This window comes from Nerophis ophidion, linkage group LG18 (assembly GCF_033978795.1).
Source record: "Nerophis ophidion isolate RoL-2023_Sa linkage group LG18, RoL_Noph_v1.0, whole genome shotgun sequence".
Classification (NCBI taxonomy): domain Eukaryota; kingdom Metazoa; phylum Chordata; class Actinopteri; order Syngnathiformes; family Syngnathidae; genus Nerophis; species Nerophis ophidion.
The window spans coordinates 25,407,673-25,435,506 of NC_084628.1; the positions used below are offsets into that span (position 1 = coordinate 25,407,673).

Consider the following 27,834-nt stretch of genomic DNA (forward strand, 5'->3'; position numbering starts at 1 on the left):
TTAGTAAACTAAAAAGGCCGTATTGGCATGTGTTGCAATGTTAATATTTCATCATTGATATATAAACTATCAGACTGCATGGTGGGTAGTAGTGGGTTTCAGTAAGCCTTGGCACGCCAAATTTCTTCCCCCCGGAAGACATTTGGCGTGCCAGCCCCTTTAATGCCTGAAGAACCCCAATGAGGGCGTGATAATACCAAGTTATATGACTCTTAAGGGTTACAGAAACAAAATTAGTGAAGCAAAAATAGCTTGAAAGATTAGCATGCTGGAATGCTAATATTTTTTCCTTACCGTTATTTTTCACCAATGACAATCAGCCAATTATAATGCTTTTAAAACAGGCAGCTGTGTGGGCTGCTTTAAGGTCCTTCCACCCTCATTGGGGTCCTTCAGGCATTAGAGGGTCTGTCACGCCAAATGTCTTCCGGGGGGAAGAGATTTGGCGTGACAGCCTTTAATATCTAAGTTACATTTTTAAAGCAGTGTGGGTGGCACTGGGAGCAGGTGGGTAAAGTGTCTTGCCGAGGGACACAACGGCAGTGACTAGGAAGGCAGAAGCGGGGATCGAACCCGGAACCCCCAAGTTGCTGGCACGGCCACTCTACCAACCGAGACATACCGCCCCACGCACCCAGGTGTATTTTGTCTCCGCTATCCGGAAGTGTCAATTCAATAAAATGTCATTTGATTATCTGCTTAAAAAAAGTTTTTGGGTTATTTTTTTCAACAATATCAAAGTTTTTCCAGTGGTGGAAATTGAAAAAGAAGTGTCTTGTATTTTACAAACAGAAGTTACTTTCACTTTCGATCCCTCCGTGGATGACACACATGCATGGGAGGAGTCAGACAGCGGAGGATGCTGTCAGGTTGCCGTGGTAGCAGCCTCCGGTTTCTCTTGCCGGCTGTCGCGTGCGTTTGTGTGTGTGTGTGCGTGTGTGTGTGTGTCAGGTATCGAATACGTGAACAGACGCGAGGGAAGGACGTGGTTTTGAGGACTAAAGTCGCATGCTGCGGAAGTTCACGGTCGCCGCCTTGTCGGCGCTGCTGGGCGACGATGGCAACCTTCATCCATCTTTGATCGAGGAGAGGAAAGGACGCGTCGGGAAGGAAAGGAGACTGAAGGAGACAGGAGGGAGGATGAAGGGAGTGAGAGTCTAAAGCGGGCGTCTGGTAAGAACCTTTTTTTTTTTTTTACGTCTGTTGGCGGTGACCATGACACCCCCTAACCCTCCCACCCCCACATCAGGTGACTGTCAATTCATAAAACCATGAAATAGGATTTAATCATGTGGCCAAACGTCTCAGCTGTGAGTCATCAGACGCTGACCGCGTGTCGACCACTTGAGCGGACGCCATCGGCGGTCAGGGTCAAAGGTGACCATGGCGGCCGTCACTAAGACAAAACAGACCCTCTTTGACCCCTCCCCAATACACACACAGACAACCGGCGTCGGCCAGGAAGCATTACATCATGCCTCCCCTGAGAGATGCTGCTGTTGCTAGGTTACAGTTGCCTGACTTCCTATTCCATTTTTAGAGAGCCGGGAGTGGGGGAGGGGAGACAAAGATTTGGTCAGAATGGAGAACGCTCGATCGAACTAAAACTCATTCTGAATTCAACACGTATTTGACGAGAAAATGTCGCAAAATGACTGATATTGTGTCAATTTACCGGCGGTCTCAGAACAATAATCCACACACTCATAAAACAGCCTGTTTTTGACACCGCAACAAAAATTATCTGAAAAATGTACGTTAGAAAACTGGCAGCTCGTAATTGACAATGTTATTAATGCGGAATTAGTCAATTGAAAAACTGTACCAGGGTTGTTCTTTACAACAACATTTTGGCAAAAGTTGACCATAAAAACTACGGTAGATTTTCTTCGGCTTACCCGAGTCGTGGCGCGGGGGCAGCAGCCTAAGCAGAGAAGCCCAGACTTCCCTCTCCCCCAGCTACTTCATCCAGCTCCTCCCGGACATAGTCTCCCCGATGTGTCCTGGGGCTTTCCCAATGGCAAAAATCGACATGGGAGGAGTTCGGGGAAGCCATGATAAATGACTCCCGGACGGCTTCGAAGAGATTCCGGACCACCATCCGCCGCCTTAGGAGGGCGAAGCAGCGCACTGCCAACACCTTGTATAGTGTGTGCTGCAGACCTAGACTGCGTATGTTGTGGATCGGTGGAAGAAATACTTCGAAGACCTCCTCAGTCCCATCAAAAAGTCTTCTAATGAGGAAGCAGTGCCTGGGGACTCTGTAGTGGATTCTCCTATTTCTGGGGCTGAGATTGCAGAGGTATAGTTAAGAAGGGTGGGAGAGATCACCCCAGAGTTCCTTAAGGTTCTGGTTGCTGTGGGTCTGTCGTGGTTGACAAGACTCTGTAGCATTGTGTGGACATCGGAGGCGGTGCCTTTGGATTGGCAGACCGGGGTGGTGGTTCCTCTATTTGAGAAGGGAAACCGGAGGGTGTGTTTCAAATATTGTGGGATCACACTCCTTAGCCTTTCTGGTAAGGTCTATCCAGGTGTACTGGAGTGGAGACGACGTTGGATAGTCGAACCTCGGATTTAGGAGGAACAGTGTGGTTTTCGTCCTGGTCGTGGAACTGTGGACCAACTCTATACTCTTGGCAGGGACCTTGAGGGTGCATGGGATTTTGCCCACAGTCTACATGTGTTTTGTGGACTTGGAGAAGGCATTCGACCGTATCCCTCGGGAAGTTCTGTGGGGACTGCTCAGAGAGTATGGGGTATCAGACTGTCTGATTGTGGCGGTCCCCTCCCTGTATGATCAGTGTCAGAGCTTGGTCCACATTACCGGCAGTAAGTCGGACACGTTTCCAGTGAGGGTTGGACTCTGCCAGGCTGCCATTTGTCACCGATTCTGTTTATTACTATTACGGACATAATTTCTAGGTACAGTCAGGGCGTTGAGGTGCCAGATGTGGTCCTGCTGGCTTAATCTGACCACGGTCTTCAGCTCTCATTGGATTGGTTTTCAGCCGAGTGTGAAGAGACTCGGATGAAAGTCAGCACTTCCAAGTCCGAGTCCATGGTTTTTGCCCTGCAAATGTTGGTGGGCCATTTCCGGGTTGGGGAGGAATTCAAATACCTCGGGATCTTGTTCACGAGTGACGGAAGAGTGGATCGCGAGATTGGCAGTAAGACCGACCAATTTCCAGTGAGGGTTTGGACTCCGCCAAGGCTGCTCTTTGTCACCGATTCTGTTCATAACTTTTATGGACAGAATTTCTATGTACAGTCAGGGCGTTGAGAGGTGCCAGATGTGTTCCTGCTGGCTTAATCTGGCCACGATCTTCAGCTCTCATTGGATCGGTTTTCAGCAGAGTGTGAAGCGACTCGGATTAAAGTCCGCACTTCCAAGTCCGAGTCCATGTTTTTTTCCAAGGAAAGGGTGGTGTGCCATTTCCGGGTTGGGGAGGAATTCAAATACCTCGGAGTCTTGTTCACGAGTGAGGTAAAAGTGGATCGCGAGACCGACAGGCAGATCGATTTGCTGGAAAAAGTTAGCACGCTAGTGTTAGAATGCTAACGTTAACATTGTGAAGTTTGAACGGGATCAATCAGACGAATGATATGGGAGTCATCGGCGGACAAAAACACTACAGAATTCTAATAAATGGATGTATTTTGTTGCAGTGTGACATGTAAATGCTTTACCCAACCATTATAAGAATAAAAAATGTCAAATACATCCTGCAAGCAGTTCAGCGAAGACAACATGCGACCAAATGAACTCATTTTATTAAGTTTTGTAGACCAAGTACTAGAATTTAAGTTACCGATGTAGATCATTGCTTATTCTGATATTTAGGCTTGCAGAAGGTTTTGATGCCCGTAGGACCTCCTCACACTTTTTAGTAGCAATGAAAATTAAATCCACAGTTTTTATTGGGAATAGGTTGATTGGCAACACTAAATTGGCCCTAGTGTGTGAATGTTGTCTGTCTATCTGTGTTGGCCCTGCGATGAGGTGGCGACTTGTCCAGGGTGTACCCCGCCTTCCGCCGTGATCCCAAAAAGGGACAAGCAGTAGAAAAGGGATGGCTGGATGGGTTTTTATTGACTCACTGGCAAAAATCAAACATGGTTCGAATATTATTATTATTATTTTTTAAGTCAGATCTTAGAGTGAAAAACTGGCAGCTCAAAAACCTAAAAACAATTTATGTAACTAGTTTTTAATTCTGTGATCTGAATTTTTTTTTTTTTTTACGTCACCTTACGCTAACAATATCATTGACCAAACAATTGTCAGCAACATTTGTGTTTAAAAATTCAGTAGGTTAAAAAAAAAACGGTTAAAAACTATTTACCGTATTTCCTTGACTTGCCGCTGGGTCGCTAATTAATTTAAAACCTCTTCTCACTCCTGCGCTTACCAAAGGCATGCGGTATAAGTAAGCATGCGCTAATTATTTTAAAACCTCTTCTCACTACGGCACTTGCCAAAGGTATGCAGTAAAATTTGAGTGTGATGTAAGCTTGGACCTTAAATCCTATTGACTAGCTCTTAATCTTCTTCCCTTTATGCGATTTCAAATTACCGGTATTGAAATCTGCCTCCTCCATTTTGAAAATGATGACAGGGGAAGTGTCACTCGTGATGTCACGAGTTTGACCAGGCGGTAATACTAAGCATGCGCTAATTATTTTGGGAAGCGAGTTTGACCCGGCAGTAATTCAAGGCAGGCGTATACTATATGCCCTGCGGCAATTCAAGGAAATACAGTAGTTTAAATTTGCAAATGTCATTTTTAAAATGAATTAAAAAAAAAAAAAAAACGCCAACAGAAACCCCGATGGCAGACTTCCTGTTCGTTTTCAGGTATGGGTTCTTGAAACTTTTTCGTGCGTCAAATCACGGTCGTCTCCAGTGATATTTGTCTCCAAACGTGAAACTGGTGGGAGAGGCTTTTTTTTTTTTTTAACTAATTTCAAAGGTGGAGCTAATTTAAACATTTCATTTTGGGTCACCCCAAAATATAAAAAGGTCACATGACATCATTGGCGTGCGCGTTTGTTCCTAAAACTAACCAGTCGCCTTCAGATTTGCTGCTCCATGGTCATGGAATGAACAAAAGGATCTGAGGTTCCCTAAACTCATCACTCTGGGGGGAATTTCAAACCATTTTAAAAGGATGGAGAAACGGTTTATTTGGCATTTGTTTTTATTCAAACATGTTATTACTTTTTCCTATCGGTGTTTTTTTATATTAATGTCTTAAGTAATTAGTTTTTTAACTATAGTGTGTGACTGCTCCTGATTATTTTATTCTATTTAATTATGAAACATGTTTTTGCCAGCCTCTTGGACAGATTTTAATCTCAATTAGTTTTTACCAGGTTGCATAAAGCTGCGATAAGGTGGCGACTTGTCCAGGGTGTACTCCGCCTTCCGCCCGAATGCAGCTGAGATAGGCTCCAGCGACCCCCCGCAACCTCAAAAGGGACAAGCGGTAGAAAATGGATGGATGGAAGGTTGCATAAAGAACAATTTAAATGAAATTAGAATTCTTTTTTTTTTGCCATACCTCAGGGACATTTCCTGCATTTTGAAGGCATCAAAAAGATGTTAATACAGGAAGAATAATAAACAAACATCCAATTCAATTTGGCCTCTGCTGTGTTGGCTGCGCTGCTCGGCCTTTAAAAATTAAGCGAGATAAATTCAGTGTCCAAAAAAAGCTTTTCATAATAAAAATACGAATCAACCTCAATAAGTACGGTTTATTTATGTGAAATGTACTGTTTTTACAGTAATGCACTGTAAAAACAACCGTAAATTTACATAAAAATTTTGGCGCATGAGCTACAATTTAAATTTTAATTTTTTAAAAATCCCATAAATATCTACATATTTTTTACAGTGTACAAAGAACATCGATGAAGACCTTTCAATATATAAAACTCTATTCTTCCCAGCTGCTGCAGGAATCATGACGTCTCAAGAGGAGGCTTCGTCCTTCCGCAGGTTTTTCCGGTACGTAGAGGACAGCTGCCTTCGAGCGTACGACGATCTCGTCATCCAGAACGCTTCGGACATTTCCCGAGAGAGTGACCGCATTCGCAACAAGACCAACTGGACTTACTTGCAGGAAAAAAAACAGAAGAAGCGCCAAGGAGAAGAAATCAAACGGTACGCTTTTGTTATATTTGGGCTTAGCGAGTTTGGTCACCTGTGACGAGGTGGCGACTTGTCCAGGGTATACGCCGCCTTCTGCCTGAATGCAGCTGAGATAGGCTCCAGCACCCCCCGCGACCCCAAAAGGGAAAAGAGGTAGAAAATGGACGGATGGAGATTGTTCTTAATGATCTCAACTGAAAGACTCAAACTAATCTACATACCATATTTTCCGCACTATATAGTGCACAGATATATAAGCCACACCCACTAAATTTTAGAAAACATTTTATTTTCCCCATATATTAGCCACACTATAAGTCACAGATATATGTTGTGAAATTATTTATTTACACAGAAATATTTGTACATATCTTAATTGTTTCCAAACACGGCAGTAAAACGGCTGATCAAACAAAACAGAAGTCATCATCATGCACCTACAAGCTGTGCAAGTTAGCTCTCCAATCAGCTAAACAGACTCAATAACCATACTTGCCAACCTTGAGACCTCGGAATTTCGGGAGATGTGGGCGGGCGCATATATTTTCAAGTATCCGTTCATGAATGAGTAAATCCGTTCGGCCACCGTGTTCAATGTAGAAGTGTGATCTACAAAGTTTGCAGGCAGCATACCCTTTCCCTTTCAAGCTGTCCTGGATGAACTGAAATTATTTTTTCCAATCCCTTACGAACTTGCAAGCGTATTTCTTCTTCTTACTCGTCGTCGCCATGTCTCTTCTTCATTCTTCTGCTTCGTCTGTTATGTTTTTGGACATTACAACTTGCCCTAGTTTTGAAGCAATGCATGATGGGAATCCGGATGTTGTATGTCAATGTATTAACGTGCCGGCTGGAATAAACACACGCTGAAATAGCTCCATGCCTGCCTACTATATGGGTTATAGATAAACCTATGGTTAACGGAGACATATATAATGGTCTCCTTTTCAGATGAGAGAGGATGCTAAAGGCAGTGCCTTTAAGGCACGCCTCCAATATTGTTGTCCGGGTAGAAATCGGGAGAAATTCGGGAGAATGGTCGCCCCGGGAAATTTTCGGGAGGGGGACTGAAATTCGGGAGTCTCCCGGGAAAATCGGGAGGGTTGGCAAGTATGTCAATAACTCCACGGTAACGTTTTGGTGAATTTACTGAGAAATTTGTGAAAATGAAACAATACAAAAAGAATGCCAATATAAATTATTAATAATACCACAGACACTCGCAAACGTGTTAGAATATTAGCTAATGCTAACGACGCTAGCTTGATTACATTACAATAGCACATACAAATATGCATGAAAACACTTCTAGAGACATCATATGTCAATTGTTTTAGTTATATTGTAAAATCCTCAAACGTTGCTTGAAGTGTGGAATGAAGATTCCACACGAGTAGAACGCTATGGACAACTAGAAGACGAATGCCATTTATACTTCCGGTTGAAAGCTCTGAACCGGACAAACACTGCACCACCTGCAGTGAGCAAACTCGTCCATAGCACAAACACCTTAGCAGTGTGTTTTTTTCAAACTATTGCATTAAGGCCATCAGCAAAGAAAAAGTAATATAATAGCTGCACTGTTTTAGAAAACCGTGCAGTGTAGCGGGTTATAGTCCGGAATTTACAGTAATTTCTCACTCCGGATCCTCCTACAACCCCCGGCAAAAATGATGAATCAGCAGACTTGAGGGATGTTCAGTTGTTTCATTTTGTAGAAAAAATATAACCGACATGACAATTGTTCCAAACAACTTTCTGGCTTTAAGAAACACTAAAATAAAACAAAATAAATAGTGGTAGAAACAGATTATTTTTTACATCAAGCAGAGTGAAACAAATATGAACTCAATTCTAAGGGAAATATGGAATCACCTTGTAAATGTTCCTTTCCAACCCAACACCCGCATTGGGTTAAATGTGGTGATTAGTCTGCAGTTAAAAAAGGAGTGTTCACACCTTAGAGAGCAGTTGCAGCAGGTGGATAGACATGAATCATGGCTCCAAAACGAGAGTCGTCCATTGAAACTAAAGGAGAGGAATACCAAAGTTCTTCAAGAAGGTCAAATGTTACAAAAGATGTTGATTGTTCAGTCAGCTGTGTCTAAATTGTGGCCCAATTCCCAACAACATGGGAAGCATACTGGTAGACCAAGGAACAGGTCCTGAAAACGGAAAATAAATAAATGATAAATGGGTTGTACTTGTATAGCGCTTTTCTACCTTCAAGGTACTCAAAGTGCTTTGACACTACTTCCACATTTACCCTTTCACACACACATTCACACACTGATGGAGGGAGCTGCCATGCAAGGCGCTAACCAGCACCCATCAGGAGCAAGGGTGAAGTGTCTTGCTCAAGACACAACGGACGTGACGAGGTTGGTACTAGGTGGGGATTGAACCAGGGACCCTCGGGTTGCCCACGGCCACTCTTTCACTGCGCCACGCCGTCCCCAAAATAAATAGCAAAACAAATCAACATCACGTGTGTTCGAACTGGAAGAACGCGCTTAAAAAAGGGAAATGGGATTAAAATACAGCAAAGCTTAACCAAAGCCGTCATTAACATCTCAACATTAAAACCAAGTTTCTAAGTGGGGGACTTTGGATGAAAGTCATTCAGGGAGAAATTTGCATTGGGGAAAGTGACTACGTTGGAACTTTGGTTTTGGTTCCAATGACATTTATGAAGACGACTGCCTGAAGAAAACCAGGCACATTTCCAGTCACTGATGATACGTGCTGCACGTCAGCTAATGATGGCTGCCATTATTTCTTCAATAATTGACCTTGTGTCTTTTATTCCAACAATTGAAAGGATGTTTGGGGATAACATCATTTTCAAGATGCTAATGCATCTAGCCACAGAGCTAGAAGTGTTACAACCTCTCTAGAAGAAAGATACATAAGGTCCATGTCACGTCCTGCAATGGAACATGTGAGGTGGAAATGAAAGAAAATGGTGGATGCCAAGACTCCAACCTGCAAAACCGACCTGACAACAGCAATCGGAGAGAGTTGGAGCAAGACCGATGAAGAGTTCCGTTGTCACTCGTTCAATCCATGCCTCAGAGACTTCAAGCCAGAGGTGGTGCAACATAGTACTAGTGTTTTTTCTTTCAATCAATCAATCAATGTTTATTTATATAGCCCTAAATCACAAATGTCTCAAAGGACTGTACAAACCATTACGACTACGACATCCTCGAAAGAACCCACAAAAGGGCAAGGAAAACTCACACCCAGTGGGCAGGGAGAATTCACACCCAGTGGGACGCCAGTGACAATGATGACTATGAGAAACCTTGGAGAGGACCTCAAATGTGGGCAACCCCTCCCCTCTAGGGTATGGAAAGCAATGGATGTTGAGCGGGTCTAACATGAGACTGTGAAAGTTCAATCCATAGTGGCTCCAACACAGCCGCGAGAGTTCAGTTCAAAGCGGATCCAAGACAGCAGCGAGAGTCCCGTCCATAGGAAACCATCCCAAGCGGAGGCGGATCAGCATCGTAGAGATGTCCCCAACCGATACACAGGCGAGCGGTCCATCCTGGGTCTCGACTCTGGACAGCCAGTACTTCATCCATGGTCATCGGACCGGACCCCCTCCACAAGGGAGGGGGGGACGGAGGAGAAAAAGAAAAGAAGCGGCAGATCAACTGGTCTAAAAAGGAGGTCTATTTAAAGGCTAGAGTATACAAATGAGTTTTAAGGTGAGACTTAAATACTTCTACTGAGGTAGCATCTCGAACTGTTACCGGGAGGGCATTCCAGAGTATTGGAGCCCGAACGGAAAACGCTCTTTTTTTTGTTCTTCATGATTCCATTCCCCCCGCACTTGCTTGCCCGAAAAATTAAACTGATACTGACTACTACAATTTATTTTCTTTATTTCTTTTAGTGGTACTTAAAGCCAGAAAGTTGTCATGTCTGTCATCCAATGTTTTCCCAACAAATTTAAACAACTGAATGATGATTCTCCAAGTTTGCCGATTCATCATTTTATCCGTGGGTTGGAGTTTTAAGGGACTAGATTGTTTAGCCGTACGATAACAGAGATGCTCTACAAAAACCAAGGTACCACAGTAACATCAGGCTTTATAACCCACTTCGGACGCATTTCATAAATGTTGCTCTACATTTATTTAGGACCGATGAAGAGGTTGCTGGTACAACAGAGACCACGCACTCCGGGAAACATTTCCGAATGGGTTTCATGACCATGCCGGCGCCACAGGACCGCCTGCCGACTCCAGGCCAGGGTTTCAGTGTTCGCTCGCAGTCCCTCAACTCGGTGGGCGGTGACGACGACGCCAACAACCGAAAACAACCGCCGCCCAAACCTAAGCGGGATCCCAACACCAAACTCAGCAGCAGCTCCGAGGCCCTTAACGGAGTCGCCATGACAGAAACTCAGGAGCAAGACGAAGGTGAACGCGACTCACATCTAGTTGGTCATCTTAAAGTTGATGTGTGGAGGTAACAGTTAGTGAAGCTGAGGCCAAAGAAGCCTTTGAAATGAAATACAGGACTGAGCAAAATCTGCCTTTAGAAACAAAACCACTGGCAGACAACGGAACCCGCTTATGTTGAAAAATCGACACAGTTCAACCAAACTACTGCAAAAGTTCTGTACAAAACGTCAACAAGATCCTTTGTCATCACCCATTGTCCTTGAGTTTTTTACAGTCGCCATTGATGCCTTGGTCCGAATGGCGTCAACACAAACGGGTTTCACTGCAATCGTGGATATCAAACAATTAAGGGAGGAATAGTCATGGACCCACTATCTGCTGATGAGAGCTAAACCACCTCTATAACTCCCTTTTGAGGAGGATTTTTAGGACTTTAAAGTACCAATGATTTTGTCACACAACCACCTCTATAACTCCCTTTTGAGGATGATTTTTAGGACTTTAAAGTACCAATGATTTTGTCACACACACTAGGTGTGGTGAAATTTGTCCTCTGCATTTGACCCATCCTCTTGATCTCCCCCTGGAAAGTGAGGGGAGCAGTCGACAGCAGCAGTGCCGCGCCCGGGAATCATTTATGGTGATTTAACCCCCAATTCCAACCCCTTGATGCTAAGTTTCAAGCAGGGAGGTAATGGGTCCCATTTTTTCATAGTCTTTGGTGTGACTCGGCCGGGGTTTGAACTCCCAACCTACCGATTTCAGAGCGGACACTCTAACCACTAGGCCACTGAGTAGGTGCTGAGGATTTGGTGAAACTAAAAAACACACAAAGAGAATGCCTTTGCAAGCTAACTGTGTTAGCTTAGTGACGTAACAACGGTACAAAATGTGCATTGAGACTGTAAACAGTTTGTCAGTATTAGGGATGGAACGGTTTGTTAAAAACTCTGCACCGTTTTTGTGTTAGTCATCAGTTTGAAAAGCAAAGTAGCTGTAATCATTCGTCAGGCGAAATTAGCGCTGTGAATTTCTCATTAACGTAATCACGAGATTGATCAATAAACAGCTGTTAAACATGGGCCATCGCAGAAATTGAGTGAAATGCTGTCATCTTGAGAAGTGTTCAGCTAAGGACTCCAACAAAGGTCTAATCAGTCCACTGGCCGCGTGTTGGCCTTCCCAACCTTCAGTCAGTTACATTTATTTGCATCAAAGACGAGACATACTTACAGAGAGAGGCTCTCTGGATGATTGTCAACACATGTCAACACATGCTGGATTGTGTCAAGGCAAGAACCTCAACCCTCAGAGGTGGTGAGCACTCATTTTCACAAGTATTTGCGGACCTCGTCTGGTCCCTTACCAGTGTGTCTCTTCCCACTTGAGCAAGGCGTTGACTTACAAAAATGGTGCAAAAAAATAGTTGCCATGACAAGCAGTCCATTACGCAGTGGGTTTGTTCCAGTTCCACCTCCTTACTCTTGTCAGACAGGATGTCATACGGAGAACACGAAGGTCTCAGCCTCCGCTTATTCATTGCTCAGCGCCGGGTTAACGAGATCAACAAATTAATTTCATATATAATTCTTAATAATTATAATTCCATACTAATCTTTATTTTGCATGAAAATTTAATAATCACCACAAGTAATCAACATTGAAATACATCTTAAAGATCATTTTGATTGATTTCTTAATAAGCAATCCCCAAAAGCAATCTAAATGGTAACAGAAGGAACGTTGTGTCAGGACTGAACACTCAAAGGGGAACTGCACTTTTTTTTGGAATTCTGCCCATCATCCACAATCCTTATGAGAGACAAGAAGACAAACATCTTTTTTTTGCATTCTAACATGTAAAAATTGTTTTTTTCTTGGTGGCTAGCAATGCAGCTAACGTTAATGATAATTTAACCTCTAAATCGCTTTAAAAATGAATTAAAAAACTTTCGATACTCCGTTTACGTTGTGTAACCTGTATAGTAACCAAGCTGTACCAACATTGTTATTGTAAGACGACCACTGAAGAACAATTTTTCTAGCGTAGTAACATCGGCATGCTACGGTAGTAGTCGTAAAAGCTAACTACGGCAAGAGATAAGTTAGCTTCTACAACAACAAGAAATGCATTTGAGTTTGTAATGCACAACACTGTGATAGGACAGCAATCTGTACTGAGTGAAAAACATGAACAATCATATTACGGTATCTGTAAAGTATTATTTCATGTTTTGTTTGTACACAGCTAGCCAAACAGCGTATGTACTGTAGTTGTAATAACACGCATGACGTGCTGCGTGTATCATGATTAATATAAAAAGTGCGACTCACTCGATGAACAGTTGGCTGTTTGGTCCAGCTGGCCGGGGACGTTTTTTTCGAGTTTATTTGGGTAAGCACTCCATTTATGTCAAAATAGCGTTGCTTCAAATTCCACATTTACAGCGTCAGTCACCTTCCCCTCACTCTCTCAGCTTCCATCTGCTCCAATGTCTCACTCTTCCTTCGTGCTCGCGTCTTACAAGCAGTTCATTGTCAGTATATTCAGCTTCAAAAAGATGAGGTTGCAAATCTTCATTTGTCCAAAAATAGTGGACTTTGTTGTCTGTTACCAATTCTGCCGAGATTCGAAAAACATACTCGTGTTTGATTCCAAAAGTAGGAACACACATGTTGCCAGAAGTCAGACGTGCGTTGCTATGGAAACAGAAATCATTGCGTGAAATCAATCAGTCTCTAAAATGATGACAAATTATCATATTAGGTTAAATATTGTACATATTGTTATGATGGTGTCTGTTAATACATTATATATATACTTGCAGTGTGTATATTGTACATGTTGTTATGAAGGTGTCTGTTACTATACCATATACACACACACACACTTGCAGTGTGTATATAAAACGTTGATAGGTTTTGAAGTTTTAGAGACTTTGAAGGCTACAACAGTGACTCCGATTAGCCACATCTTTCAAGTATTTTTATCATCTTTAAAATCCTAAAAAAAAAAGTGTGTTCTTGTCTCATAATGATTGTGAACTATAAGTAAAATTCCCCCCAAACAGTGCAGTTCCCCTTTAACCGCCCCCCCTTGAACTAAAGTGTCGAAACAACCCCTGGACAGTCTGCGAACAAACTACAAGGTTAACGCTAGCCAAGACAACCCATTCTCCCACAACACGACTCATGAAGTGCTTGTGTTGTTGCAGACAACACCACCCATGTAAGATCAACGTACAGACAGGACAAAGGACGGAACTTGAGACTACTACGAGTCGCCTCCACTCAAACACTTAGTTCTCGTCAAGCGCCCTTTGCCGCGGCCTTCACAATAAGAGTGTTGTGCGCAACTTCCAAAAAAGTACCTTACCCAAGAAGCGATGGTATACATAAAGAATTTACACTTTTTTTACACCAATTTTTAGAAGCAGTTTACATTGTATAGATATTTTTCTAAGAATCACAACTGACAAAGGTTAACGTTGCACTGTTGGTATTCTGCGGTGTTTAAAAACAAACTGACCAATGTGCCACAAAACTTTGATTAATTCCGAACTGTGGATTCTGGGTTTCATTTGGTTATTCTAAATTTGGCAATCCAGCTTGTGCAAAAGCTGGATTGAGACCTCCATGTCACTGCTGGACTGCAGTTTAAGGTTTCTGTTCCAAGCTTGTTACAAAGTATCTGCAATGAACCAATATGTCCACATGATGGTGCCGTCTCTACAAACGATAACAGGTACAATGTATAGTTTCCCATGGTAAACTTGCTAACTTGTCGTGTTTCCACTTAAAGCTAACTTCCATTCGGGCTCTGAGGACTACAAGAAGACGCCTCCTCCCAAACCTAGACGGAACCCAAACACGCAGCTGAGCTCGTCCTTTGATGACACCTATGTGTGTGCTCATGTTGGCCACAAAAGGGCTCCCCTGCAGTGGGACAAACCGTCCTCGCCGAGCCAGCATTCGGCTTCTGGAGACGACGCCGAGTCGGTTTACATCGAAATGATGGGGAATGTTCTGCGAGATTTGAAGAGCCAAGAGGCGGCGGACGACGAGCAAAACGAATCTGTGTATGAGGAAATGAAGTACCCGGCTTTGGAGGACTCGGCTGTAGACTTGGATTCCTGTGTGCCGAGTCACACTGGCTCTCTTTGCCACATCCCGCAACCTTTCCCCAACCTCTTGACGCATCGGCCGCCGTTGCTGGTGTTCCCCGCAGCCCCCGCTCAATGTTCCCCCAATTCGGACGAATCCCCCCTGACCCCGGTTGACGTCACCCAACTGTCTATGTTGGAAAAGACCACTTCCACCAAGTCAGGCGAACACTCCAGAAATTTAAAAACCAGCGAAGACGATCGTCCCTCCACTTCCACTATAACTTCTTCAGGCCGATCTTCCGCCCCACCGCTTCCGTCCAACGTGTACAAGTCCTCTAGCTCCTCCCATAATGGTTACGGGTACCCCCGAAGCCAATCGGCATGCCCCTCCCCTGTTAGCATAGCTCGCTCCCTAACTCCGCTCAATGTGAAGAGGCCACCGCCCTACGATGCCTTGATGGCGGGAGTAAATATGCCCGTTTCGTCCCAGGTATCAACACGGTCCCAAGAGGGCGGGGTAACACACAAGAACTCGTCTCCCTACAGCTCCATGCAAAACCTGTCGGCGAGGTTGCAGACGCCAACGAGTCCGACGGACGAGTCCACCAACACCTCATATTCCTCCGGGAAACAGGTGGCCAGAAAGGGCTCAGGCAGCAGGAGAAGCAGGCAACGTGAAGGTATGACACAGTAGTTCTAATGCAGTACGGTAGTACTATTAGAGGTTCTTAGAAATCAACGTGATGGTACGACACATAGTAGTACTAATGCAGTATTAGCAGAGGTTTTTAGAAATCAACGTGAAGGTACGACACAGTACTAATGCAGTACTGTCAGAGGTTTAGAAATCAACGTGAAGGCACGACAGTACTAATGCAGTACAGTAGTACTATCAGAAGCTTTTAGAAATCAACATCTCAGTCTGCGGTATTTGTCTCTGCAGGCGAGTCCAGGTCTGTAAGACCGGAGTGCAAGGACAGAGACAGTAACGGACGGTTCAGTCCAGTTTCCAGTCGGATGGGGAGATCTTCTGTTAGCCCAACTTTGATGTTTGCAGGATCAGGAGGTGAGGCTGTTGTTCCTCCATGTTTATATTGACTATTCAGAACCTGACCAGGACTCCTCGTTTTCGGAGACATTTTGAGAGTTAAAAATGTGAGTGGTCTGTAAACCTGGACTATACTTCCATCTGTGTACGTGGTCTTGATTAAGGTCCAGCATCAATGTAAACTGGGTCTTACATTTCAATTCTCTGGCAATGGTCCACATTTTTAAACATTGACTCCTATTTGATGCAGCTAGTATTTAAGTAACTCCATTAAGGAAACAAAAAAAGAAAAAAGAAAGCAGTCCATAGTTTGTTAGTATGTGTCTTCTCTTTTATACATTTCTACAACTTTTGCTCATTTCATTTTGTTTGGGAATTTGAAATGATTGCTAATATATGTTCAAATGTTCTGAAATATCTTAAAACCCATTTTAATCAAATCCATATAATTCTTTTACAATCAGTTGAGGTTTTGGATTTGCATTTATTCAGGATTTTGACAATTTCCTTTTCTGTCACATTGGAAGCCAGCAGTTTGAAGTTATCGGAAGGCTGACATTTTCTCATAATCGAGCAAATGTTTGGGTGTCAATTTTTTTGAATTCTCTGTTCTTCAGAGGCCTCAAAATGTTCTATTTGATGGCTCTTACGATTCACAACAAAACGTGGGTTGTTTAGCACAGGACACACAATTACTGTGCAAGAACGGACAGGTTTGATGGTTTATTATCACCAGCCATATTTAATCCTGCAGTTGAGCCGAGTCAGCATATCCACATTAGTGTTTGGTGTCCGATGCAGTCAAACTCATTTTTGCCGGCAAATGACTAAAATATTTGCTTTTTGGCAGAATCCAAGTGCGTGAGTAAACTGGGTCGCTCAGCATCAACATCAGGTGTGTCTTCACCTGGTTCCATGCCACATCATCCCGCCCTCAGCAAGGTAAAAAGCACAACACAAGTGCACCAATAAATTACACCTTTAACAAGATCATTTATTTCACTAAAGTACTACTTTATAATACAAGTCTTTTTTTTGTTTTAGACTGAATTGAACTCCTGAAATCCAATCCATTTTGCACAATTTTACTTATTTAAAAAGGGGAACTGCCTTTGTTTGGAACTTTGCCCATCATTCACAATCCTTATCTAAGAAAAGAACACATTTTTCTTTTAATTTATATAATATAATTTTAATTTATATAATAATAATAACAATAGTAAATTTTTTTGTAAAAGCATTTTACATTGAGTAAAAAACCTCAAAGTGATACAAAAACCTAAAAATAAAAATATATATAAAAACTACAACAGTCTAATAGCTAGAACTAGTATGCATACATCTAAAAAAAAGAAGGCTTTTTTTTATTTTTTTTTAAAGAAGGGTTTTAAAGCCTTTTTTTAAAAGCATCCACAGTCTGTGGTGCCCTCAGGTGGTCAGGGAGCGTTCCACAGACTGGGAGCGGCGGAGCAGAAAGCCCGGTCTCCCATTGTTCCTAGCTTCGTCCTCGTAGGTTGGAGGAGGTTAGGCTGTCCGGAGCATAGCTGTCGTATGGAAGATTAGGGGGTGAGTAGTTCTTTGACGTAGAAGGGGGCATTTCCATGGAGGCACTGGTGGGTTAGTAGGGAGACGTTGTATTCAATCCTGAGTGGAAGAGGAAGCCAGTGAAGGGATTTGAGAATTGGTGGGATATGGTCATATTTCCACACTCATCAGGATTCCAGCAGCACTATTCTTTATGTATTGCAGTTTCTGGATGTTCTTGCTGGGGATCCCGACAAGAAGTGTGTTGCAGTAGTCTAGCCTTATGCATTCTAAGTCAAATAAAGGCTAGTGAAAGTCACGTAATGATAGAGACCATGGGATTCATGATGTCATTTGTCTATTGCGCCCACAATACTCCATTTACATGGTGTGACCTGAATATGAACCAAGTATGAGCGATTTTGTTATCAGAAGCTCAAATGCCAAGGAACTACTTTTAGCGGCGCCATGATCACAGAGCGCTAACTAGTGTATGCTGCTACATTGCCTCGGAGTTGGTGAAAGTTAATTCTAGATGATAAATTATGTCTCACCTGGATAGTAGAATGTTGTGGACATAAACCAGCAAGTTGGTCAACTTTGACATCCAACTTAGACCAAGAAAATGCAATGAAAACACTTAATCTTTTGTGGCCAAAATTATGATTTTGTGTAAAAATAACGATTAATTCTTCATCTAAACGGGAAAATATAAACATCCCATTAGTCTTTTTCCCATTGAGAGCAGACATTTTATAGGGAGTGATTGTTTTATTATATTTGTAGTTTTGTATATCTTGTTTAGCACTTAGCAATACTGCTACTTGCTGGATCTCCTGATCCCTCAGATTGTACAACTTGTAAATTTGTCCCCATATTCAGGCTCAAGAATAGAAGTTTCTGGATTATCATTTGTTCCAACGTAGTGTTTGTTGTCTCTCATCAAGTCTTCTTCATTTGGATTTTAATTTTTTTTCAAAGATGGCGCCACTGTAGTGGCTCGTGTTGGCAGGAGCTCTGTGCTCTTGTGTCATCCTTTTGTGTTTCCCTCTTGTTTTCATGTCTTATCATATATAAATTTATGTGTGACAAGTGGTGGCACTTTCATGACTTCTGCGGTGCTTTTTTGTGGACTTCTGGATCTGCCTCTTGGCCATGGAGACCAGCTGCTGGGTCTCTGCCACACCAGAGTCTGTTTGGAGACTGTAGGAGATGCAGATGAAGAGATGGGGCTGCGGAGCTAGTACTGAGCGCCGGGACGGACAGGCTTCACAGTATCTTGGCCAGGGGTCTCAAACTCAATTTACCTGGGGGCCACTGGATGCAGAAACTGGGTGAGGCTGGGCCGCAAGAAAAGATTTCTTAAAAAATCTAACATGCACTTTTTAATGAATTCACCTTCTATGAATGGCTTTCCTGCCCTAGCATTGCTCGGGCAGGAAAGCCAACCCTCACGATTTTTCCGGGAAACTCCTGAATTTCAGTGCACCTTCCGACAATCTACCGGTGGGTGCAACCATTTTCCCGAATTTGTCCCAATTTTCACCCGGCCGACATTATTAAGGGCTGCCGTGATTGCACTGCCTTTAACGTCCTCTACAACAGTGGTTCTCAACCTTTTTTCAGTGATGTACCCCCTGTGATCATTTTTTTAATTCAAGACCCCCTAATCAATGCAAAGCATTTTTGGTTCAAAAAAAAAAAAAAAAAAGATAAAGAAGTAAAATACAGCACTATGTCATCAGTTTCCGATTTATTAAATTGTATAACAGTGTAAAATATTTGTCATTTGTAGTGGTCTTTCTTCAACTATTTGGAAAAAATATATAAAAATAACTAGTGATTCAATTATAAATAAATATTTCTACACACAGAAGTAATCATCAACTTAAAGTGCCCTCTTTGGGGATTGTAATAGAGATCCATCTGGATTCATCAACTTCATTCTAAACATTTCGTCACAAAAAAAGAAATCTTTAACATCAATATTTATGGAACATATCCACAAAAAATTTAGCTGTCAACACTAAATATTGCAGTGTTGCATTTCTTTTCACAGTTTGTGAACTTACATTCATATTTTTTTGAAGTGTTATACAATAAATGTATTTATTTAGTATTTATAACTGACTGTTACAAATATGCGCCACACTTTGAACCCACACCAAACAAGAATGACAAATACATTTTGGGAGAACATCCGCACCCTAACACAACTTTAACACAAGAGAACAAATACCCAGAACACCTTGCAGACCAAACTCTCCCGGGCTACAATATACACAACCTCAACCGACGCAAGTAGGGTGGGTGGGGGTGTGGGGGGTTGGTGGTAGCGTGGGTGTGTATATTGTAGCTCGGAAGAGTCAGGGCTGCATGGGATTCTGGGTATTTATTATGTTGAGTTTATGTTGTATTACAGTGCGGTTGTTCTCCTGAAATGTATTTGTCATTCGTGTTTGGTGTAGGTTCACAGTCTGGCACACATTTGTAACAGTGTTAAAGTTTTTTTTACGGCCACCCTCAGCGTGACTTGTGTAGCTGTTGACCAAATATGTCTTGCAACATCACACATGTGTACTGCTCAGCCAAATGTAACAATCAAATAGGCTTGCACACTGTCTGTACAGAAGTCAGAGGGCGTTAAGAACAGTGCCATTGCGACACCCCTTGAATATTGTTGATTGGGTAAAAATCGGCAGGGATTACCAGAGAATGGATACCCTGATATTAAGAGTACTCCCGTGAAAATTGGGAACGTTGGGAAGTATGACGCTGTCAACTTCCGTTCATATTAAACTCGCAGGCCGCAACTACATTAAATTGTCATATCAAAGTGCGGACTGCAAAATAACGTCTCGCGGGCCGCAATTGGTCCGCATGTTTGAGACCCCTGGTCTTGGCTGAATGAGCAGGTATCGGACACCTCAGTCTCCTTAGCTGCATCCTCGCTCATCCCTGCGGACTGGACACTGGCCGAGAATTAGTAGACGGCCAAGAGTGGAGTGGGCTTTCTTGGGTACTGTCTTGGGATCTGCTCCTGTCTCTGGCCATGCTTCCTTCACCCCAACAGACGATGGCATGGAACATCGCAGAGGCCACCACAATGTATATGTTACTTTGACTTTTTATCCATAGCTGTATGTAGAAGTGGCTGGTTTCATCAGCACTGCTCTTTTAATGTCCTTTAATGTTTCCCTCTTACACACATGTAAGAGGGATGTGTGCTTTGGCTATGAGCTGTTTTTTCCCTTGGCCTCAGTCTGGATCCCCTCTCCAGGGGACCAGACTTAGACCGATTTTATTTCTGTAAGGGGCGCCGGAAGTTGGCAGACCTGTCAGCGATCCTAGTCCGTCTCCCTATAACGTTTGTCTGCTCTTGAATGGTATTGTGCTGAATTTTTTTTATTTCCCTCGTGAATTAATAAAGTATTTCTAATTCTGATAAGGAAGATGATTAGGTGGTATAACCACTATACAGTTGGGCAAGTGTTTAACAGCCAACTGACCTAGCTCTTGTCCACAGTTGCCAGACCACCATTCCCATTAGGTGGGCGGTATATGGGAGAGGACGTTATGATGTGGTTAGCAGTCTGCCCCACACTCGCATGCCACATTCCTTATTTGCACATAGTTGAGCGGAAGAGGCAAATGCGATTAAGCCTGACCCAAGCAGGGCCTGGGAAAGCCTATTTCCGGTGGTGATGTACTAGCCTCAGTACATAAAGTGCCTTGGCTTCAGTGCTCGGCGTGCAAGAGACAGTGTAGCTCTATTGCAACGAAGCTAAGATGGCTGAATACCTGCTAGGATGGAAAGATTGTCCAGTCACTAAATGTAAAGCTCCGTTAATCGGCTTATCTATGAGATGAGTGTGAGCACCATGTCACCAAGCAGGTGTGCAGTACTCAGCAGCAGAGTGGACAAAGGCAAGGGTTGCTGTAGGAAGTGTAACACCGTCAGCACCCCAGCTAGATCGAGGCAGTCGTCTCAAAAGCCCAAGGTGTGTTAACATTTTGCGCAGTGACTCCAGGTGTCGGTGAAATTTGAGTGCCCTGTCCAACTTAATGCCGAGATATGATTGTTTGGCAGAAAAGGGTAGACAACGTCCTTCAACAGTGATGTTAAGCCTCTCTATTGTAAAGGTGGAACGGCTGCCGTCACCGTTTCAGTTACACTGAGCTTCAACTTCCCTTTCTGGAGATAAGTGGATAGTCGTCATGTTCTGGGTAAGAGATCCCTCCAACTCCTGCCAATTTTTTTGCAAGATGCATAATTTCCATGTCGTGTGCATATGCAAACTTGTTGGTAGTCGTTACATGTGTAGATGTTAAATAAGAGGGGAGCCATGACTGATCAGGCTTTTTGGGCCATCACCAGTGGTAAGGGTGAAACTGCAGTTTTGTACGAGTTCCATGGTCAAAGAAACCATGTGCCTGTCCGAAAGTAGGCGCAAAAGCCTGCAGGGAGGACCACGGTCCCAAACAGTATCGTAGGCTGCAGTGAAATCAAACAGCACCTGCTTCATTGTTGGCTGAGAAACGGTCCTCCATTTCTTGACTCCACGGTTGATCTTCCGTGTAAAATCCAGCTTGCTCTTGAGGGAGCAGTGGATCGATAATAGGTTTGACACCAGGATTTTGAAAATGTATACACAAAAGAGAGAGAGATAAGTCTATAACTCTTAGGATCTTCTAGTGGCTTCATCAGCTTTAGGATGGCGATCACTAATGCTCTTCCCCAGATTTTTGGAAGCTTGAGTGTGCGCATGCAGGAGGATAGGAACTTGTTAAGCCAGGACTTAGGAACACCTGCGGCATAGATAATCGGCTCTGGGCCGTTTGAATCAGACCCCAGAGCTTTTCTGTAGAAGACTTTGCCAGTTTCTCTTCCTCCCAGACAGTGTTTCCTCCCCCAAAGTTTTTGTTGGCCATTCTCTCCAAGCCCTTTATTAAACTCTCAGCAAGTTTCTGGCAGGTCTGGCATGGCGCCGTCTGGACAGTCACCACCGAAAGTTCCGACGGAAGCATCAGAGCAGGCAGGAATGGCCAAGCAACTGGAGGGCACTGGCAAACTCCTGTGGAGTAAAATCTTCAGAGATTGTTTCACCAGGGGATTTAGGAATCCTCCAGAGGTTAGCCACCTCCTTGTTCACAAGTTTGGCTGATTCGCCATCTTCTGTTCGATAGACCCCATTCTTTGCCAATTGCGATGCAATAGAGTTCGCAAATGGTACATGGATGATGTCTGGACCTGCCAGTCATGGTGACTGTATTCCATGCTAGCCGGCTGGAGTGCTTGAAGTTGATGTTGACAGCCTCTGACCAACGTTCTTTTCGCTTTTCATCAAGTCGAGCATTCAGTGCAGAAGCAGCGGTCCCTAATTCTTCGCCCTGCGGGGCTTTCAAGAAAACCTGGTAGAGGCTCTCACACTCCGCATCCCAGCACGGTCTGTATTTATTTCTTCGACGCGTGGGGTTGATCTTTTAGCTGCTGCTAGGATGGCATGACAAAAGTCCTGGTATGTCTCATCTACAAAGGAGATGGTAAATAGTGGGCAAGCTTGTTTGTAATGAGGCTATAACGTTCCCAATTAGCCTTGCGGAAGTTTCAACCCTTATGTGGCTCGCTTGGGACTAGGACCATAGTTCTTGAGGCAGTTACAAGCGAGCGTCGATGTTGGGATCTTGGAAATTTCTCCATGACACGTCTGTCCAAGCGCCAGCTATTTAGACCACTGCTCGCGAAAGCCAGGTCTGGATTACTTCCAGCGTTCCAGCGACCAGAGAAGCTAGGGGCATCCCCTTGGAATGAAACTGTAGCCCCAGTTTGCGGGCTGGCAATTGAGGTCATCAGCATAGATACTGGGGTCCGGAAACACCGGGATGGCTGCTGGTGTTAGTCACGAGGTCGGTCGCTTGTAGACTGACAATTTTTAATGCCATCATTGTCCACGCATAACCACTCAATTGCAGATCCACTTGAAGATCGAGCGGCAATAGTCCACCCAAGCTTCTTATGGACAAATGTGGCAAGGCCATGCTTCCTGCTTAGGACCGATCAGACTAATGTAAAATTTGGCATCACTAACCGGTCTGCACTGTAGTAGGATGACGAGGGTTTTATGCCTGATGGCCAGCTGGCTGGTGATGCCGATCTTGCTTGCGGTTAAGCCCTCGATGTCGAGCTGCAAGATGTTGGGCAGTGATAACCCGCAGGGAACACCTATAGGTTTGTCATCACTTTGCTTCCGGGGCCGAGGGTCTATCCTTTTACCACCCGGGAGCATCTGTGTATTCATCATTAGCCTAAAAGTCATTGAATGGTTTACGTTTTTTCATTAGGTCTGCAATGATTGGGAGTTATGTTTAAAATGAGCAAAATGTTCTCATTCAAGCTTAAGCTTCAAGAGGCAGTCACCTGAAATGGTTTTCACTTCACAGGTGTGCTTGAAGCTCATCGAGAGAATGCAAAGAGTGTGCAAAGCAGTAATCAGAGCAAAGGGTGGCTATATTGAAGAAAGTAAAACATAAAACACGTTTTTAGTTTAGTTTAATTCATAGTTTTGATGCCTTCAGTGACAATCTACAATGTAAATAGTAAAAAATCGAAAATAAAGAAAACGCATTGAATCAGGAAGGTCCAAACTTTTCCTGTACGTGTATATAAAACCTTGGATGATCCAGTTACCTCCATTGTTAGCTGACTCTTGCTAGTGTTTATTTATTTTTGTCATTCATAAGGACTGCGAATGACAGGAACAATTCCAAAACAAGGTGCAGTAGCCCTGTTAGACCACATTTTAACACTCATGTTTTTATTTTGTTTTTCAACCTCCATTTGTCTTATGGTTTTCTTGAATGATTCAAACACGTAAAGTTTGAATACCAGTTTGATTATCCGTTAAATAAGAAAATATTCATGTTTGAGTGAGAGCAGTCTTTGGCCCTGCCACTTAGATGCCGTGGCTGTGTGGCGACACCACCATGCTGGAGATGATCGAGAAGAAACGAGTTCTGTGTTGCGAGATCAAGCGGCGCCAGCGACCCGAGAAGAACCTCAGCAAACAGGACAGCATGCCCATCCTGCCCAGCTGGAAGAGGAAACAGCCACCGCCATATTTAGCCCCGCCCACTGCTGCCAGCCAATCGTCTGCAGTGGCGTGGGACACCTCCATCTGAGCACGCGCAAGGTTTTCGCTTTGTTGCACTTTACGAGAAATTGATAGTGGAACCTGCTTATGGCAACAACTCAAACGACTGCTTCAGTCTACCTTCATGATCCACCCAAAGTACTGTCCCCAGCACGATCACATATGGACAGTGACTTGTTTTCTCTCTCGTTTAACACTAAATACACTTACTGAATGGGAAATTATTGTTGCTGTTACTACGCATCATCTGATGGCACAAGCCCTATGGATAAAATACAGCCTATCACTTGAAACAAAAATTGCACGATAGACATTTTTTCTTTTGTGCCCACAATATGTATCGTTATTTCGCCCAGCACTACCCCCCACAGACACCCGCACGTATATACTAACACCCACCAACACGTGCACACACAAATTTAATATAATCTCTGCCTCCATGGCGGAAAAACTGTTTTACAAGTATCATTATCACTGGAGGATGAGGAATAGCTAAATATATTACAATGTGTACGAGGACATGCTTAACGCTATGCTAGTGGTCTTAAATTTAAACCTGGGTGGGTGGCTCAATATAAATACAGTAACGAAAGCTAGTATCAGGGTTTAGTTGATAGTAATTAGATAAACATTGTATCAAATTTTTTTATTATCATTTTATAAACTCAGGAAATTATTCCCTGGACATGCGAGGACTTCAGGGGCAAAAACCAAAAGGATTTAAATCAGAGCCAATAGTAGGAAATGTTAATATTGTTACACCACCACTGTGTTCGAGTCTGATTGAAATTGGGACCACAAATGAAATCATTCAATGATATTGAAAAAGTATCAGCATCGGTATAGTCGATACTGGTCTTGCAACTACTTGGTATTGGATACAAACACACACCTTTGTAGAACTGCCCTGAACGTATGTCAAGTATTCAAAGAGGAGAATAAGTGATGATTACATGAGAACATGTTACAACAGGAAGTAAGCTGATATTAACAGGAACAAGTACATTCATTTTGAGAAAATAAAACAGTCGATGATATTACTGCTTATGCCAGCAGCTCAATTAGGAACCTTTGCAACCCATTTTGAAATTGATAATGAGAAAAAATGTGGTTATCGCAGGTCACAACATATATGCTATATAATTTAGACTTAAAGACACCGCCCATCCCTACAGTAAAATGATCAGCACTTATATGTAAGAGTATACAACATTGTCATGTCAGCAAGAATGAAGAGGCACACATGGCGTCTACAAAAGTGTAAACCTTCCAGCAAAACCCAAAACCAGGGGTTGGGAACCTTTTTGGCTGAGAGAGCCATGAAAGCCAAATATTTTAAAATGTATTTCTGTGACAGCCATATCATATTTTTTAACACTGAATACAACCAAATGCATGCATTTTTTCGAGTATAATAAATCTTTAATTCTTTTTAATTAACAGGTGCGGTAGAAAACGGATGGATGGATTATAAAATGCATGAGAATGTATTATATTTTGAACGTTATTTTTAACATTGTGATTACCAGCGGAATTATTCATTACTTATCGTGTAAAGCAATGTCGGCTAAGATTTATCTGAGAGCCAGGTGCAGTCATCAAAAGAGCCACATCTGGCTCTAGAGCCACATCTGGCTCTAGAGCCACAGGTTCCCTACCCCTGCACTAAACGCTTCGACACAGCACACCAACTCTTTTTAGTGTGTCTCTACAGAGCAGGCAAACACCAGCGCCCCCTACAGCCCTGTCACTGAATCACAGCTGACAAATGGACAAGAAAAGACAAGAGAACTGTGCAAGCCATGCTTGGTTTCCCTTTCACTTGTGCCGACAAGCGCTGTCAGCCCGTTTGAGGGAGTGTCGACATAAGCAGGTTCCACTGTAGTGAACAATGATGCACTTGAGTGAAAGGCGGAAAAAAAACAAAAACACGTAGAAACACAAAAGATTTCAAATTTCGTAAATTAATATCCTATTTTCTTACACTGATGTCAAGCCAATTTCATGAAGTGAGAGGTTAAGGGGATAGAGTAGATGACATCCAGGTACAGGAAGTGCTGATAAAGCAACCCCACTCAGGACACTCCAATGGTACAGGGTGACCCAAAGAAATGCATTTCAGCCTACATGTTACAAATTCAGTGTATGATCCTTCCCATAAGTGTCAATCATCCTGCTCACTTTGCAGAAGTCACTTTAGAGACTATATGCTTCAAGGAGAGGAATATTTACACACATCAGGGTTTCCTCCACTTATAATTGCAGCGACCTGCCACATCAAAATAAGCCACCTGACCTTAGAAATTACTGTAAATTCCGGACTATGAAACAATATTTTTTTTCTTGCACTTTGGTCCCTGCGGCTTATAAAACTGCACGAGTAATTTATGGATTTTTCTCCAATAACTGCCATAGTAGTAAAAAAAAAAAAAAAAAAAATATATATATATATATATATATATATATATAAATATATATATATATATATATATATATATATAAACAAGCAAATACACCTAGAACATGTTTTCATGGTTATGCTATGGCGACATCTTATGGACGAGTTTGTTCACTGCATGTGTCCATCCATTCACGGGTAGTGCATTTTTTTTTACCGGAGGGCTGTGTTAGTCTTCCAGCCATGCATAGCGTTCTACTCGTATGGATTGTCATTCACCACTCCAAGCAACATTTCCAAGTTTTACAATATAACTAAAACTGTTCATACTTAAACTGTCCTATGTGTGATGTGTAGGAGTGTTTATGTATTTTTTTAACTTGCTATTGTAATGACGCTAGTGTTAGCATTAGTGAACACGTTTACGAGTGTCTGTTCGTATTAACTTACAATGGCATTCTTTGTGTATCGTTTCAGCAATTTTTCCTGTAAACTCTAAAACGTTACCGTGGAATTATGGAATCTTGTTTAGCCGATTGGAGAGCTAGCTTCCACAGCTAGTGGGGTCCTTGATGACTTCTCTTTTGTTGATCAGCCGTTTTACTGACGTGTTACAGACACCGTTTGGAAACAATTAATGTAAATAAAGATTTACAAAATGTGTGTAAATAACTAATTTCACAACATAATCTGAGATTTATAATCCGTAGGGATATCGAAAAATATTTTCTTCTAAAATTTAGCAGGTGCAGTTTATATAACGGTGCACTCTATAATCTGGAAAATACAGTAAAATTTTTCATGTGAAGACAAATTTAAAAATGTTTTATTTTTGCGTCCAGAAGTCGCAAAGTGCGAAGAACTTAACTTTTAACTTATGCTAAGAATCAGCCCAATTACAACAGTCTCATTCTACACCAATCCCCTTTTAGGCATGGTGTGTTCACGATCATGGGAACAATGAGCATTGGAAACACACCAACAAACAAGTCGTTACAGTATGAAATGATATTTACATATACATACATACTTCCT

At 42.8% G+C, this 27,834-nt stretch overlaps 1 protein-coding gene across 2 annotated transcripts; it reads left to right on the forward strand.

Annotated features, from left to right (window-relative positions):
• Positions 1-848: 848 nt before the first annotated feature.
• nyap2a (neuronal tyrosine-phosphorylated phosphoinositide-3-kinase adaptor 2a) lies at positions 849-27,460 on the forward strand. 2 transcript variants are annotated; one of them, XM_061877848.1, is made up of 7 exons: positions 849-1,173; positions 5,953-6,166; positions 10,307-10,587; positions 14,375-15,358; positions 15,622-15,744; positions 16,577-16,668; positions 24,188-24,389. In XM_061877848.1, the coding sequence occupies exons 2-7, from the start codon at positions 5,967-5,969 to the stop codon at positions 24,245-24,247; spliced, it is 1,740 nt and encodes a 579-aa protein (XP_061733832.1). In that variant the 5' UTR covers positions 849-1,173; positions 5,953-5,966; the 3' UTR covers positions 24,248-24,389. The 2 variants fall into 2 exon arrangements, with proteins under 2 accessions (XP_061733832.1, XP_061733831.1); XM_061877847.1 differs by having other exon boundaries at positions 852-1,173; positions 24,208-27,460.
• Positions 27,461-27,834: the final 374 nt, after the last annotated feature.